The sequence below is a fragment of the Drosophila biarmipes genome, chromosome 3L, assembly GCF_025231255.1.
Source record: "Drosophila biarmipes strain raj3 chromosome 3L, RU_DBia_V1.1, whole genome shotgun sequence".
NCBI lineage: Eukaryota > Metazoa > Arthropoda > Insecta > Diptera > Drosophilidae > Drosophila > Drosophila biarmipes.
This window is the reverse complement of record NC_066613.1, coordinates 10372234-10388338: the sequence shown is the minus strand read 5'-3', so window position 1 is coordinate 10388338 and position 16105 is coordinate 10372234. Positions and strand designations below refer to the sequence as shown.

Sequence of the window (16105 nt, the reverse complement as noted above, 5' to 3'; positions counted from 1 at the left end):
TATTTTTTGGCCAGAAAGTTAGCTGGCAACAGTGTTGCGCCGGCTCCGTTGGCCCTGTTGTTGTTGACGTGGTTACTATTACTGGTACTGTCGGAGAGAAGTGGAACCTGGGCAACAACTCGGGGAAGCTGTTACATGGGAAATATTTGTACGACAGGAAATGCGCAAATATTGCAGCACTGGGCGGAAAGAGATGAATTCGCTGATGGGTATTTCCATTTTGCAGAATTCGCCAAAGTTTTGTCTTTGTGTGTAGATGGGAGATGTAGATGGGAGATAGTTGGAAAATTGTTTTGCCGGCACGCGTTCTGTGAGGGAAATGGCTTTAGTTTTAGCTTTCAGTTTTGCCTTTTGCTTCTGTTTTTCAAGTTGCAGGTGCGTCAAGGTGCTGGCCCGACTGGCCCAATAGATGCCCCAAAAATCTGGTTGAGTGTTTTTAATTGCATATGACCCCCCGAAGGGACACTGTCCCCCCTTGACCACTAATTAATCTGAAATCCTGAGACTGTCGGACAGTTGGGTTTATTTGGCGGCCAGCGGGTTCATTAAAGTGGCAAACAAAGTAAATAAACCCGGGTGGAAAATAGAACAAAAAGTTATCCAGTAGCTTTACAATATTGGCATGCTTTTTTTCTCTCGCTACTTTTATTTGTCTGGGTTTGCGTTTTGTTTTCGCTTTTTTCTGTGGTGGCCCACAAATTTTGTTTTAATTGAATTTTCCTCGCCGCCTTTATTGAAATTACATTTTTAATGGCATTAATATTTCAGACCATTTTTTGTGGGTGGTTGTTTTACTGTCCCGTCAAGTGTCGCTCAGCAAACTGTTAATGGCACATAAATATTTGATTGGGTTTCTCAGAGATTTTCTGCAGAAAGCTCTAAAAAAATGTCACGCCTTCTTCAACCCATCGCACTTATTCAATTTTCCATCTCAGTTATTGACTTATTTTTTCCCCATTGATGGCATATTTGTATGCATTGGCTAACGATTTCCCATTGCAATTTTAATAAAGTTCAATTGATGCACTGTCTGTGTAAATAAATACTTTCTACCTTTGTGTATTTCACACAAGCATTTATGATTTATTGCGAGCAATTACATTCGGGGGAAATTGAGTTATCAGCATGGTCAGCATTTTATATCAGCTTAAAGCTTATCAAAAGAGCTCACAGACAAGAAAACAATAATCAGAAAGTATTTCTGTGGGGTAATGACTAAATAAATACCCTAAAATGTATCTCAAAAGTGTATGTTTATATAACATTTACCAGTGAGAGTTAAAAAGGGTAATACTTTAAAGGTATTAGTTAAGTTATGAAAAGATTTAATTGGCAAAATTTCTAACATATTGAAAAGCCAATTTTCAACCCACCAATTCCAAAGTAGGTACCCATAACATACATATGCTCTTTTTCAATGGATTAGAGGGTATCACAAAAATTGACCACACCGCATTTTAGGTGACTAATTGGCCACGAAAGTGGAAAAAACCGGCACATGAAATTTATAAAATTTTATGGCCAATTAGTGGTTTCTTATAAACTGTTTCTCCTGTCCCAAAGTAAGCCAAAAATGTGGCCTAGGACAGCAGTCTGTATCTATCTAACCCATGCAAAAACCGCAGGAAAATGTTTGCCGAAAAATTGAGAGAGAGGAAAAGGAAAATGAATTTCAAAGAACAGAGCAAAGACGTTTCTTTGAATTGCATTTCGATTCGAAATTGAAACCAATTAAGGCTGGAAAAAACGTAGAAAAATAAGAAAATAATTCTCAAAGCAAGTTGAGTTGAGCGAAATTGCTTTTTGTTAAATGACCAACAATTTTTTATCCATCTTGCCAAAGAATTTGCCTCCTTTGCAGCCGAGATTTCAGTTCTCTCGTTCTCTCCCGTTTAATGCCATTAACAGCTTGTCAAAGCCATGGCCAAAGTCGTGAGTTATTAAAAAACTCGGTGAATGGTCTTAAGCACCTGGTCGAGTCGCCAGGTAGGAAGACGCAAGGGGTAAGGGAGGCAGAACTTTTGCCACGGTTATTACGAAAAAGAAACTGAATGAGTTCCTCTCTGATTTACAGAGGAAAAATAGTTCAGGGTTCTTTTATTATATTTAATATTTAAGTATTTTTTTGACTCTTTTGGTAACTGAAATAATAATTTAATTGTTATCTTTGAATAAACTTCATACATTTTTCTACTGTAGAAAATATTACTTCTATTTCTCTCAGTTTGGGCCAAAAGTTTCAATGCCTGTCTCTTGGCCCACTGCCTTTTCTGCCCTCTTCCTCCTTTCGACTCAATCTTTCTCCCCTTTTCTGACTTTTTTGCTTTTATGGCTTTCAGCGCGGTACTTCTTCTTGACATTTTTAACTAGCCCACTTCTGCAGACTCGTCGTGAAATGTGATTGCAACTCAAGTGCTTAACGACACCCACTCGCTGGCTGAAGTAAAAATACATATCCACATTTATGCACTGTCTCCAAGTGAACATTTCTGCACAAGAACACGTTGTTACTATATTTATGAACTTATTGGATCAACTAAAATTATGCAATTTATGCATATTGTAGTTAAATGCCATTATTCAAGTTTTCTTCAGGCTTTACTTAAATTTTTTAGTTAATACCAAAATAATAGAAATGAAAAAAAGTAAAATATAAAATTAAAATTAAAGAAGCCCTTTCGTTTATTATTAAACAGTTAGGTAATTTTTCTTTTTAACAGTACTAAAAAGCCAATATATTGGAATTTTAGGTTATTTCTATCTTCTTCTAGTCAATTAATTACAAAATATATGACCACTATAGTTTCTGGATGACTTTTGGCTATAAGCAAAGGACAATCTCGCACTGATAAACATTTTGTTTTACCCTGTTAAAAGTCACAAATTCACGATTTAAAACCCCAATAACCATCTCGTATAGCTTCAAAAACCACTGTACCCGCGTACAGAATATATTTATGTATATCTATGTAGAGAGTATTGTGGCCGACTGACAGTCACGGGTCTATTTCAGTTAATTATCGCACGCCAGCGGCAGGTTAAACCGAAGGGGCGAAAGAGGTGGGTCCAAGTATAACGTCCCCCTCTTCCCTGCTTGCAACCTTTATTGACTGACATTTCGCCTCGAATGATCTAATCAAAAACAAGTTGAGTTTGAATTGCCATTGTTGTTGTTGGCTTGTCACTGGCACAGAACCGCTTTATAAGGCCGAAAGGTGAGGGGTGTGACTTTCGGGGACACTGTTATGACAGTCGCCTATATTTAGCCTAATGTACACCCAAATCGGGTCGTGTGCGCTTCTAGATATTGCATTTTCTGTCTATCTATCTGTCGCCCATGGATAATAAATTTTTTAAATTGTTTTTATTTCGGTTGACTTCGAATTGCTCGTCTATATTTAGATGGGTACTCTGAGGTGTTGTCGAATTTGTAAGAAATAAGGAATGAAATGCGCTACGAAAAGAGGCCATACTTTGGAGACGTATCTTTATCACATGCCCTAGCACACTTTTTTATTGGGCCACAGTACAGATAATGATTATTTATTTTAAAAATACTCTCTATCGCACTTATTCCCTTTTTTATAAGTTTTTCCCCGATAAGTTTTCTAATAAAAAATATATTTCTAATACTTCACCTTGATAGTGATACCTTCGCACATTCCATCCCCATTTCCTTATAAGGTATGCTATTTCCTAACTTCATTAATTGACCAATAAAAAAAATGTATTGATAGCTCGACACACAGCCATCAATATCAGTTAACTAAAAGCGACAAGAAAAACCCCATGACCAAATGAACACCTATATGAATAAGAATGTGTTGAATGCCAGCTAAAAGAATTTTCAATTTGCTTTTTGCGTGCTCTCTTTTTAGGTGACTCTAATCATATCTGGAACATATGACCGAAGTTGAACGACAGGCCTCTGTTTTAGCATGCCACAACAGCACTGAAAAACAGTTAAATAATCACATCAACAATGGCCAAAACTCTATTCAATTTTTTTTATCTTGCCATTTTGTTGACAGTCTCTGGTTCTCTATCGCAAATCAGCTGAAAAAAGAACCACATAAATTTATAACAGCCGTCGGTTGGCAATTAGAAATAGCGTGAAATATTCACGAGACAGAAAAGAACTGCGGGCAGCCGTGGAAAGGTAAAATCGCGTGCGGGGTCATCAACTGACTGAGACCCCAGGGGCAGAAATTCCTCTTTAAAGCGAAAACTTCAAGCCCGCAACAATAAAATATGGCAACAAAATAAGCCCCCAGGAAAACAAGAAAAAGGGCAACCAAAGTGATAGAGCAGCATTGAAAATAGGAGAGATGGAACAAAGACCAGAAGTTTGATTAATGGATGTTACGCAGGAGAAGAGGGAGGCAATTCGGAGCTCGGCAAAACTTGGTCGAAAGAAAAATTATGAAAGAAATGAAAAAGTTTCCTCAAAACAAGGAAATTGCTCTGGAGTACTAGGGCCAACAGCCAACAGGCTAATTGCCGGACTTGGCTGATAAAGTGACCAACGAGCAGAGAGCTCAGGCAGATAAAAGGCGAAATTAAATCACCGGGGGCAGAAGCAACAGGCAAAGGTCGGGGTCGGATTCTTGCACCGAAATAGAGGGGAAATGTATCAGGTGAAAGTATTGTGAAAAAGGCGAGTTTGTGAAATTTTGTTGAATTAACTCTAGTATTGTAGTCCTTTAAATTTGTTTGATTGGTTAAAAAATAAATATATTTATATTCCGAATAATAAGCTATTATGTTAGTAATTTGATCTACGAGTATAAATATATTTTTTAGGTACTCGTACAAATGTAAATAAATCCCGAAATAATTATAATTTCCTGCTAACACATTAGTTCAATGGGTATATAAAGTTACTCTTAATATTATTAGTTAAATTAATAATAATATTATTATTATTCCAAATCGTTTAATTTGTATGACCTAATACTTCTTGATCTAATCTAATAGTACCTTTTTCGGGTACAAGTGTAAACCTAACCTATATACCCTAATCAATGTAGTTTTTTAATAACAATCTAGGTCAAATACTCACTAAAGTTACTTTTAATATTTTAAAAGTAATTTTAAGTTCAGAATAAATATTAATACATTTTTCTAACATTAAATTAGGCTTCTTGACTTGATATTTAAATATATATTTTAAGTACCATGTTACTTCTTACTTATCTACCAATGAATAAATGAAAGTACTTTTAATATTGTCTCAACAATTATAAGTTAAAGTAAAATTCGAAAACGTTAACTTTATACAATCTTTTGCTTCTTAATTTAATATATTAATATATCATTTTTGGGTACAAGTTTATATTTAACCTCTATTCCCTATTATCTCTAGTCAAAGATCAAATAAAGTTACTCGTATTATCTTTAGGGTCATAACAATTCCAAAAATATTAAATTATATTACCTTCTTCTTCTTTATTCGACCCATAAATATCTCATTTAGGTACAAATGAGCATGTAACCTGCACCCCCATTATCTCTTAACCTCTGATAACACTTTGTGGCCCAAAACGTACTGGAGAAACTTTGAATTAGCCAGAGGACCAATGTCAAATAACTCAAATTGAGCCAACCCAAAAGTCAGAAACTCCACTTTGAGGCCACTCTCTCTTCCGCACTATCCCCCCCTGGTGGCCCGCACAACTTCTGCCATTCGCCCACAGAAATAAACAAAACACGAGGCGAGGAACCCTAAGCAAAACAAAAAGGGTAATAAAATGAAAATACGAGTAACTTTCGAGCTATTAGCTGGCAATTAAAACGGCAAATGAACTTTCAACTCGGCAGACAGGCAGCAAATAGCCAGAAACTAAACCAAGCCAAAGAAAGTAAACAAAGCGGCGATAAAGTCAAAGCCAAAAACAGCGGCAAAAACACTGAGACAGCCGCAAATTAGTAAACAAAAGCACAATTGTTTGCTGTGTTTAAGGGCGGCGGGGGCGGTGGGCGTGGGACTTTTGCACTGACAAAACCGAAACAACGTTGACACCGCACAGCCACTGGGAAAGTTGTGTCAATGTTGTTCTTGTTCGTTGTGCAATTTTCGGGCTGCCAAAGCCCTGGGATAATAGAAGAATTCAGAAGAGGCCGGCAAACAATGCGGGGCGAAACCGCCACAAAAGTTTCGTCTCTCGTATTATGATAATAAGCCGGACCAGGCGGAAAACCAGGCCAAAACAAGTCTGTTTCGGCAGATTCTGGCCAATTCGCATCGAAATTCTAGCTGGTTAAATAAAGGCACGGATGGGCCGGCAAGTGGAAACGGGGTCAACGGAGATTCTCGAGTCCGATAGAAATAATTTGAGGGTGCAGATACGCTCCGCATCAATTTTGAGCCAAACTCAGGCAAAGTTTTACAAGTCGAAGTTAGGACTGCGTTTGCACACTTCCTGCGGAGCTGCGAACCTGAGACTTTTTATTTACTTTGCGAATTTCAATTGAGCTGTACTGCCTCGGACTTTTATGACTTACATAATTTCAGGCAGAAACAATTCTTGGAAAGGGGCTTAAATGGCTGACAAATATTTGAAGATGTAAGCCCAAATTTAAACTCAAAACTTTTTATTGAATTACTTTGTAAATGATAATTAAGGGCTCTATACCTTATTCGTTAAAAATTTATTTTTTTACTATTTATATATTTAAGGAACCCCATTTGTAAGACCTCAAACATTTTTTGTATAAAAGGTTACAATTTGTACAATTATAATTGAGGAAACTTTAATAGTAAGTGACACTATAAATTGTTCAGTTATATATAATAATAAATAAACTGCACATTTTGAGAACTATTTTTGCAAGTATTTTTAATTTTCTGAGTTTTTTTTATAAAGAGTGGCTGGAACTATTTAATATTTTATGTATGTGGAGTATAAAAAAGAAGCTACAGGTGTTTATGGAAACATTTCTTTAGATCTACGGTTACCTGCTCCCACTACAGTACAACTACCACCCTACATTTAGCAGTTAGAATGATTATAAAACCTCATTAGTGATATTCACATTTCTTATTTGGTTGAGGAAATTTTAAATGGGGTTCCTCGGGGCATTATGATGTGTACATAGGTACTCACATCGTTCTCGACAAAGGCCGTATTCAGAGCCTTATCTAATCGAATTGCTCGGCGGAGGGTTCCGGGTTCCGAGAATCGTCCACCACGGAGTCCCCTTCCTCCTCTCTTGCCCGGGTCCATCGGGTCCCTCCTTCCTCCCCCCAGTAATCATCTCGACAGCCGACACAATGGGATAACAAAAGTTTTGTCTCGTCTCCGTCCAGCTCCCTTCGCTTGCCTCTGTCTCCAGTTGGCCGATTCCCTGACTTTCGGACGGGTAATTCACGTGGCACTAATTGAATTAGTTAACTGACTTCTGAGTCGGTCTCGACTTTATCCCTGCACTCGGAAACGATACTATTAAGCATGATGGGCTTGCAGTAGAATGCAAAGTGCGCAATTAGCAGGTTGCAGGGGAAAAATGAAATATCGGTGTATTAAGTAAACCCAGACCAGCCCAAGGGCCTGTTGAAGAGTCTGGCGTGTTCTTGGTTCTGGGATTTCGGAGTTGTGGCTCAGCGCAACAGCTGCTGCCTTGCACACCAATTAAACAGATGTGAGCAAACAAAAGGGGAAGAGATCCGAGGTCGGGGTCGGGACTTCCTCAATGTCAAATTTCAACTCGAGGCATCGAATTTCGAACCAAATTCGGAATGCACATAGGGAAAATAGGTGTTAGAATATATTGCTTTTATTGTTACCCTATAAAGAAATGCATATATTCTCATTTACATTTATTCATAAGCCAATTTTAAAATCCACACTGAAAAAATGTAATCGCTGGTATAAAAAAAAGATACAATATGGGTTTTAGATTATGTTACCCTAGGGTTAAATAGTATGTTACTAATATATATATCATCAGGATAATTTGTAAGCTTATGACATTTTAAATAGATAAGCTTTTTAATTGATAAATAATTACATAATAATGTTCAAGATAGATTCACCGAGTAAATTAGTGGACCTTTCAGGCGGAACTCGATGTGAGCTTAAACATCGGGAATGACTTTTTTTAATAAAACAAGTTTTAAGGTTTTCTAAAGCAGAGCTATGTGGACCAACATTGTGCCTCTTTTTCTATCAATTATAATTTTCAGTACAACCCAGAATGTGAGTGACCCATAAAAAAATTAAACATTTCTTAGAAAACCATTTCTTTTTTAAAGGAAGCACTCGTCTTCAGGTTCACAAACTTCGAATGCAAAACCTACAATCAATCCTGGTTCGTTTTCCACCACTGCCGTCTGAAGGCTGTCAACCGGGAAAGGGTTTTGCTGAATGTGAATGGAACTATTCTTCACCCAGCCCACAACATCCAGCTCCATGCCAAGATCTACAAAAAAGCCAGCGGTTTTAAGCCGTGGCTAATAGACTCCAAAGTAGATGCCTGCAGGTTTATGCGAAAGCGCTACGATCCCTTCTTGGGTATCGTTTTCAATATTTTCCAAGAGTTTTCCAACATCAATCACACCTGTCCGTATGTGGTAGGTTATTTGATGCTAATAATCCTAATTGTAAATATTATAACACCACCTGGTTGCCTTATAGGGTCTACAAGTCGTCAAAGATTTCTATCTGAGAGCGGAACGACTGAATCTGCCCGTTCCATCTGGGGAATACTTGTTGGCAATGCAGTGGTACTTCGATAAGAAGCGTCAGTTCGATACCAACGTCAGCTTTGTTTATGAGGAGGATCTGCTCAAGAGGAACTAGAAGGATCTAAAAATAGTACTTAAAATCCATGGAGTGTTGAGTGCCCATACTGAATTACCAGGACGATACACTGCCGTTTCAGAAAGTGAACGTTCAGTTAAAAATATTCAACATCTAAAGAAAAAATATTTTTCTAAAAAATGTAGTAGAAAACATTTTAAAAAATGCGATCAAAAGTAGATTGAAAAAAAGATCTGTTGGAAAACTATTTAGTAAAGTATTATAATTTTGGTTCTGATAACTAGATAGGTTTAAGGTAAAAGTTCGTATTTGTTAAATTACCCAACACCCAATGTAGAGGATCTCTATCGCCGAAAATAGAGCCTCAACCGGGAGGGAATGCCCAAAGATGAGAACGGGAGTGTGAGACGGAGTCCTTGGCGACTTAATCGCCCGCAATACCCTCGGGCAATAAATTAAAGTCAACAAAAGCCAGCGCTGATTAGTTGGCCATCGATGTCAGCCAGGTAAATAACAAAGTTTAACAAATTACGTCAGGCTCGAGTCGAAGCGGCCAATAAAAAAATTTGCAAATCAATGCAAATGACGGGGCAACAATGGAGGGCGAGGGAACTGGGAACGGGGATTGGGGACCGGGGGCCTTGATAGGTGGTGGCGGCACACAAAACCCAAGCAGAATTAATTAAGCAAGTGGTGGAGAAAGGGGAGGGCCCGAGATTAGCAAAAGATGTCAGTGTGTCACAAGGATGCCGATAAACGAGTTTTTCCCTCTTTCGATTTTGAATATTAGACAAATTGAATTGGATTTTTTGCAGCCGAAACAGGAAAAACGGGAAAGTTCAGCCAAATGCCGACATAGAAGTCGAGATGCTCTACGAAATCGGGCATACGACTTAAGTTAATGCTTGGTAAGGCTTTATTAAAGTTTCCGATGATTCATATTGATAAGTCGAAACATAAAATTCTTCGTAATTCAAATAAGAATAAATATATATTTATAATTTATATATTTTATTTTATATGTTTACATACTTATAAGTATTTTATACTGAAGTACTGGAGTGTTGTCATGGTAATTATTTTTGACTAATTTGGTATATTATTTCGGCACTCTTTTTAAATTTATTTATTTAAAATAAGCGCCAAAAGAATATTGTTATTATTGTCTAATAAATACATCCATATATACATTACAAAAGCCAATATTTTCTAAGTATTAAGTAAAATAACTTTGCATAATAAAATTCCCAAGCCGAAATATTATTTAGTGTTTATTTATTTACTCAAAAAAGGTTATTCTAGCTAATGCTTTTGATAGGTAATCTAAAAATTCTTTTTGTTCAAAAATATTTTTTAATCGGGAAACCGAAATTCTTTTCACTGATGTTTTAAATACTTATTTTCCCGCAAACACCGGATTACGAACGACGTGTTCTAGTGAAACTTTTCAATTAGAGCGGTTCTTAAGCGCCCCACAACTGATTTACTTATTAATCGCCTCTTCCATTTTTGATGGACCTGTTCCACACACTTTCCTCCTATCCGTAAAGTCGCCGATGGCCTATTCCGTCCGCCTAATGAAAGTGCATTTGCAGCGGCAACACGACGGCAGCAACATGCAGCACAGGCGGCGGCAGCAGCAACAGTTGCTGCAACAAGTTGCACTTGCATGTGCCGCAGTGCAGCCAGCCATGAGGGTGGGAGCGAGAGGGAGCCAGGTGCGAGCGAGAGGGCGAGACAGATGCCGGGGCACACACACAAAGTGCTTTAGAATTTTAGGTTTAATGATTTGAAACCGGTTTCCGAGGTGGCAGCTCCCGTGAGACGGCTGCTGCATATGCTGCAGGGTAACTTGTGCTGCGCCCCTGCCGCTCCCTGTCGCCCCGGCCCGCCGCCTCTGTTTAATTACACTTCTTCCTACGAACGACTAAAAAATAATAACAATAGCGGAAGTTATACAAAAGCCGCAGAACCGGCCGCACAGCCAAGAAAACAAATACAAAGCAAGGGCTGAGATAAGAGGAAATCGGCGGCGGAAGGGCGAAAAGAGTGGCGTTACGGAGCCTACGAGCGTGGAACATGTGACGAAAGCGGTCGGCTAGACTCGAGTTTAACAACATTTAACTGTTGTTTACACTCTTGATTGCCCTATTCCGTTCTAAGTAGTGCAGAAAAACCCACACACTCCGGGTACGCGGATGTTGCAACAACATGCCATTAAATACACCCAGGCACTTCAGTCTGAGAACGGAATTTCAGATCAGAAATCTTAGGGAAGCCAAGTCATTGATTTTCTAGGCTATCAAAGATATTTCATTAAAAAATACCTTAAAATTTGTAAAAGGGCTTCGGTGTCAGATCCTCGGATATGGTTTTTGTACCCTTTCTTTTTATAGAACTGCAAACTGTACTAAATTTGGGTAGAAGAATAAGTCATGCTCCAGTAATGCTTTAAACTGTAGCTTAAAGTAAACATCAGTACTTCCCCACACGATTCAATTCATCTGAAAAAGTGTATTAGCATATACTAATAAGTTATATTTAGGAGACAACCTTCATAGGGTTTAAATAATATTTCCCCTGCCATGCTCTCTACCGGAGATAAGCCCTACTTGAATAACCGTTTACAGTTCATTATTGAACACTGTAAACTAGTGTTGACAGTTTTTACGACCGTTTCCAACACATGAGTCCAATAAAAGCCAGTGCGAACGTGTTTTTGCATACAGTTCCGAAATAATTCGCCCGCCTTCAAAGCGAATTCGGCGTGAAAATTAAACAGGCTTACCTCGAATCCGGGCGCTGAGAAAGGCCGTCAGCCATTCAAGTCCGGCTGCAAGGCGAGACTTTCCGTTTTTGTTGGTTTTGTATTTTTTCGCAGAGCAGCTAGCCGCTTTCAATCAAATCGAAGCGAAACGCGCAAAAGGCACGACTGCAAATTGTAAAAAATTGTATTTATTATAGACATTGACTTGGCGCGCACTTTCACGGCACAATTAATTGGCTAGATTTTTCCCCATTTCCCCAACGCGGCCGCTCCGCCTTCCGCTTCTGGGCAAGCAGCTGGCCAACGTGTTTGCACACTTTTCGCGCAGTGGAGTGGCCGGCGGGCGGGCGCAAAAAACTTTCGCTCAAAACGGATGCAGCCAGAAAAACGAGAGACAAGTAGGTGGGGAGTTAGGAACTGGTTTCTTGTAACAGGAATTCTTTTTGTTTTGCTACTCCTTCCTTTTTTAATTTTCCATCAATTTGCACTTTTCCGCTCGGTTGTGTTTGCGAATTTCAATTTTATTCGTACTCTTATTTATTTTTTCCCGCTGGCCTTCTGGCGCCCGACTTCTTTGCGAGTTGTTCTAATTTATTTTGCTGGCCCACAAACAAATTTTAAAATTTTTATTTATCCCGCTCCGCACTTTCTTTCGGCGTTTTATGCCCCAAAAAGCGATCGGCCTTTTCCTCCTCTCTCTCGCTATTTATAACAGAACGCACGCACACACACTCTGCGGCACCACCAGGTGAAAATTAGTGCAGAAATCTTCGCTGATCGCACAAACAATTCGCCTAAATTGGTTTCTTTGTCTAACAAGCCTCGCGTCGGGCGAGCACGTTTCCGGAAGCCCACACCGATCGCCAGTCACGTGAGCAGCACCGCAGCATCGCGAACTAGTATGGCTGTAATAAACTATAGTGTTCGATCGAGAACTCTATTTTCACCCAAAACAAACAATTACTTTTGTTGATATCTCACAAAATGCCGACCGTTTCTTTGCAGAAAGACCGAATGTTCTTCTCGCGTGCGCACTCAAAATGACGGGAGAGCGGCCGTTTATATACGAAAGAGAGGTATCTCTGGTTTTATACCCTCTGCTCGTAGGGTAAACGGGTATGCTAGGCTCGCCGGAAAGTATGTAACAGGTTGAAGGAAGTGTTTCCGACATCTGATTATCTCACATCATTATATCTGATCATTATGTATATAAAAGTAGATCCATTATTCCATTAGTGATCCTGACACTAGTGAAGTCGATCTAGCCATGTTCATCTGTCCGTATGTCTATCCGTCCGTATAACCACTGTGATCTCGGAAGCTAAAAATGGGATTTGGCATGTGATTCTTGAACATCTTGCGCAGCTTGGGTTTTTTCAGCAGAAACCCATATTTTTCTAAGACCCGTCTTGCACCGACATTTTTTAATATTGATTGCGAAACTTGAAGTTAGATTTTGCTTTGCTTATCAATATCCATCTACAGTCTTAAATTGGGTAAAATCGTAAAATGGATTAATACGTTATTATAAACAAATAAAGAGCTGAATCTAGGTAACACTTTGCTACTTGAATATCTACCTATCTATCTATCCACTTCCCTAAGCTGAGTAACAGGTATCTAACAGTCGATCGCATCGACTATACCATTCTCTCTTGTTCAAATCTACTGTTAGGTTGCGCTCTCAATTTTTGGCTTTAAGATCGGTTCGAGGCACTGCTAATAAAGAGCAGCTGTGGTTTGAGTCAACGCTACAACCATAGATCACGAGCAAAAATAATTAATTAAATTATGAAATTTGATGAGTTTAAGACATACAAAGCTATTGAAAAGTATTATAAGAACCGTTCAAAAAATAACTTTTAATTGGGAGATTAGAAAAAATTAAATAAATAACTTCAAAAGTTCTAAAAAAAAAAATAACTTTGAATTGGGAGGCTAAAAAAATTAAATAAATAACTCCAAAAGTTCAAAAATGTTTCGAAAATTTTCAGACTTGTCAATTTAATAAATTTTAATTTGTTTCCAATCCCTTTTAAATAATAAAAAAAAAAACAAATTAAATTTTAACAAGATCGGCCACAGGTTATAAAAAATATGAAAATACTTCTTGGATATTTGCATACTAATAAATCTTTTATTTAAAGTTTGACCCATTAAAATTAATACATCAAACATTTTAGTAAGTCCCTACTTAAAGAGTATACTTATACTCAAAATTAGAAACAGGCTAATTTTCAGGATTTTATGCTAGTATGCAACAACCATGTTTTTTAAATTCTAATTCGGAACAAAGGATTTAGTTTCCACCGCGGTTTCGCCCTAATTTTCATTTTTGCATAAGCATTAATATGTAATAAATACTTTGATAACAAAGTAAGCATATAATATTATCTTATTATTTAAGTTATAATTCTTAATCTAATTGCGCCTTTATGACATCAATAAAACACCGCCTGCATTTATTAACTAAATATGGCATCGACAGACTTTTATTAAGTTCCCTAAACACAACAATGACAATGGATTAAGTTAATAGATGGCAGAAACGCGGAGCTTACATAACTATTTGGCATATTTTCACTAAGAACATATAAATTACGAGTACAAAATATATAAACGGTGGGTTTACATTGCAGTTAAAAACGAGTCTTCCTCTCTTGAGCCTGGGAAGAGGAGTTATTGCATTAAAAGCCTACGAAACTAGGGCCTACGATCCAGAAGTGCGGACGGCGGGGTTAAGATCGGGTGGAGGGTGTGGAGCAGCAGGCCATGGACACATCCAAGGGCAGATCCTGCGAGCAGGCGAAGGTCGAGGTGCTAGAGGTCTCGTTGAAGCCGCTGTCCGTGCGATAGAGCGGAATCCTGGGTCCCTGCTGGGGCACTGCAACTAGGGGCGGCTCTGCTTGCTGGTTAGCCGCCGGTTCTTGAGGCTGATCCTCTTCCTCCTCCAAGTTGGCACTGAAAGATTGCGAGAGATTCTTGCGTTGTGCCGAACGATGCCGCTTATGGCCGCGCGGAGTGTCCGAATTGGAGGAGCTGCAATTGAAGCTCAGGGTGGACAGCTGCATCCTCTCGACCTCCTCTTCGTCCTCCTCGGACTCAGCCTCCTCCTCCTCCTCGGTCTCCTCGAACAGCGGCTGATCCCCCGCGTCCAGAATCACCTGTCGCGTGCTGTTCACCCGCAGCCGACTGACCCGCTGATTGATGCTGCAGTCCGAGTGCTCCAGCGCGCCCATGGGCGAGGAGCTCCTGTCGGGCGTGAACTTCAAGGCCGTGCGCTCTGACAACGTCTCCTGCTGCTCCGTAACGCTGACCTCCACCTTGGAGTATACCAATCTCCTGCTTAGATGCTCGGACGGAGCTATGGGCGACGGCAGCTCCAGCTCGTGCATCAGTAGTTTCCTCTTCCCCGAGCAGTTGCCATCATCCGGGGTTCCCGGTGGCAGGCCGCAGAGGTTTCTGATGGGCGACAGGCAGCCGAAGCTACCCTCACCCGAAGCGGAGTCCGAGAGTCTGCCCGCAAACAGGGTTTGCTTGCCCTGCGGACTGGAGCCCACCATGGCCGACGACTGCTCGGGGGGATCTTGTTCGCCCAAAACAATGACATTGTGCAGATCGAAGAGTTTCCTGCGCATGGAGCTGTTGAAGATGTCGGGGCCACCGCTCGATTTGCTCCTGCCCGACAGGCTGCCGGCCAAATGGGGCTGGAAGTACGGACGCAGTGCCTCCTCCAGAGCCTTCGGCAGTACGGGCGGCAGGGTGAGTTCCGTTTGCACCTCGCAGTCCCGCCTCCGCCGCGACTTATTCGATATGGGGGTGTTATCCTCGCTGTGGTTGAGTATGATGCGCTGTTTCCGCAGCGGACAGTCCACGGGACTGGGCACGATGTGCGACTCCTTGAAAAAGGCACTGATGGCCAGCTGGGCCTTGGACTCCAGCTCGGGATCGGGGGAGTCGTGGAACTGCGTCTCGTGGGGCTCCACGTCGGCCGGTTTCAGCTGGGAGACCTCGTCAATGTTCCACTCGAACTGGGTGGACGAAAGTTGCGGTGTCCTCGAGCGGAAAAGCGAGGGACTGCAAGGGAAAACCAGTGATCAGCGGGCTTTTCCCGGAGTTACTCTACCCCGCGGAGAGGAAAACTCACCTGGCAATCAGCGGCAGGTGCAGACGATCGGCCATGGCGCCCTCGAAGGGATTGCGCACCTTGTGCAGCCGCTTCGGGGGCGGGGTGCACACATTTCCCGACATTTGGGGGCTGCATTTTCCATTTTCCTTGCCGCCATTCGTTGGCGTTGCCGACGACGCCGCCGAGGTGCTGCTGCTTGTGTGGCTGTTGCGGCGCGCCCGGCACTTCAGGCCGCTCAGGTTGGTAAAGTACCGGTTCTTGAGGGCCTGCGGCGTGCGCACCTCGTCGTTGTACATCTTGGTCCAGTCGCAAACTCGCCTAATTTCGCCTAATTTTCTAAATTAAATGCGGCACAAGCGCGCCTGCTGCGATTGGCAGTATTTTCAAATGCGGCAGTGCTGGCTAACGGGCGGTTGTCGAACGGGGTTGCCAGAGGGTTGGCCCCAG

At 40.6% G+C, this 16105-nt stretch overlaps 3 protein-coding genes across 6 annotated transcripts in view; 1 reads left to right on the top strand and 2 right to left on the bottom strand.

The window, feature by feature from the left end:
- The window catches only part of LOC108028451 (protein phosphatase 1 regulatory subunit 16A), a 46497-nt gene extending 33923 nt beyond the window's left edge, over positions 1 to 12574 (bottom strand). For 2 of the 4 annotated variants that reach the window (XM_017100289.3, XM_050886426.1), the window contains exons 1-2: positions 12494 to 12574; positions 11551 to 11694 (exon numbers count right to left, since the gene is read on the bottom strand). The gene's annotated coding sequence lies outside the window, so the exon portion shown is untranslated. The remainder of the gene's footprint in view (positions 1 to 11550; positions 11695 to 12493) is intronic. The other 2 variants (XM_017100291.3, XM_044095460.2) reach the window with 2 other exon arrangements.
- On the top strand, positions 8139 to 8811 carry LOC108027980 (uncharacterized). Its single transcript, XM_017099606.3, has 3 exons — positions 8139 to 8198; positions 8234 to 8572; positions 8637 to 8811. Exons 1-3 carry the CDS (start codon positions 8139 to 8141, stop codon positions 8799 to 8801), a joined length of 564 nt encoding a protein of 187 aa, XP_016955095.1. The 3' UTR covers positions 8802 to 8811.
- Positions 12575 to 13990: 1416 nt separating the features above from the next.
- LOC108028575 (protein aurora borealis) lies at positions 13991 to 16091 on the bottom strand. The gene is made up of 2 exons (XM_017100480.3): positions 15677 to 16091; positions 13991 to 15606 (listed from the first exon to the last, which is right to left on the bottom strand). The coding sequence occupies exons 1-2, from the start codon at positions 15952 to 15954 to the stop codon at positions 14268 to 14270; spliced, it is 1617 nt and encodes a 538-aa protein (XP_016955969.1). The 5' UTR covers positions 15955 to 16091; the 3' UTR covers positions 13991 to 14267.
- Between the last annotated feature and the right edge of the window lie 14 nt (positions 16092 to 16105).

Excerpts from the sequence above, each read along its gene's own strand:
- LOC108027980 (XM_017099606.3), top strand. The coding sequence starts at position 8,139 with ATGTGGACCAACATTGTGCCTCTTTTTCTATCAATTATAATTTTCAGT. Across the intron at positions 8,199-8,233 it reads TTTTCAGTACAACCCAGAAT|AAAACCATTTCTTTTTTAAA; the intron begins GTGAGTGACCCA and ends AACATTTCTTAG. Across the intron at positions 8,573-8,636 it reads ATCACACCTGTCCGTATGTG|GGTCTACAAGTCGTCAAAGA; the intron begins GTAGGTTATTTG and ends GTTGCCTTATAG.
- LOC108028575 (XM_017100480.3), bottom strand. The coding sequence starts at position 15,954 with ATGTACAACGACGAGGTGCGCACGCCGCAGGCCCTCAAGAACCGGTAC. Across the intron at positions 15,607-15,676 it reads CACCTGCCGCTGATTGCCAG|TCCCTCGCTTTTCCGCTCGA; the intron begins GTGAGTTTTCCT and ends TTTCCCTTGCAG.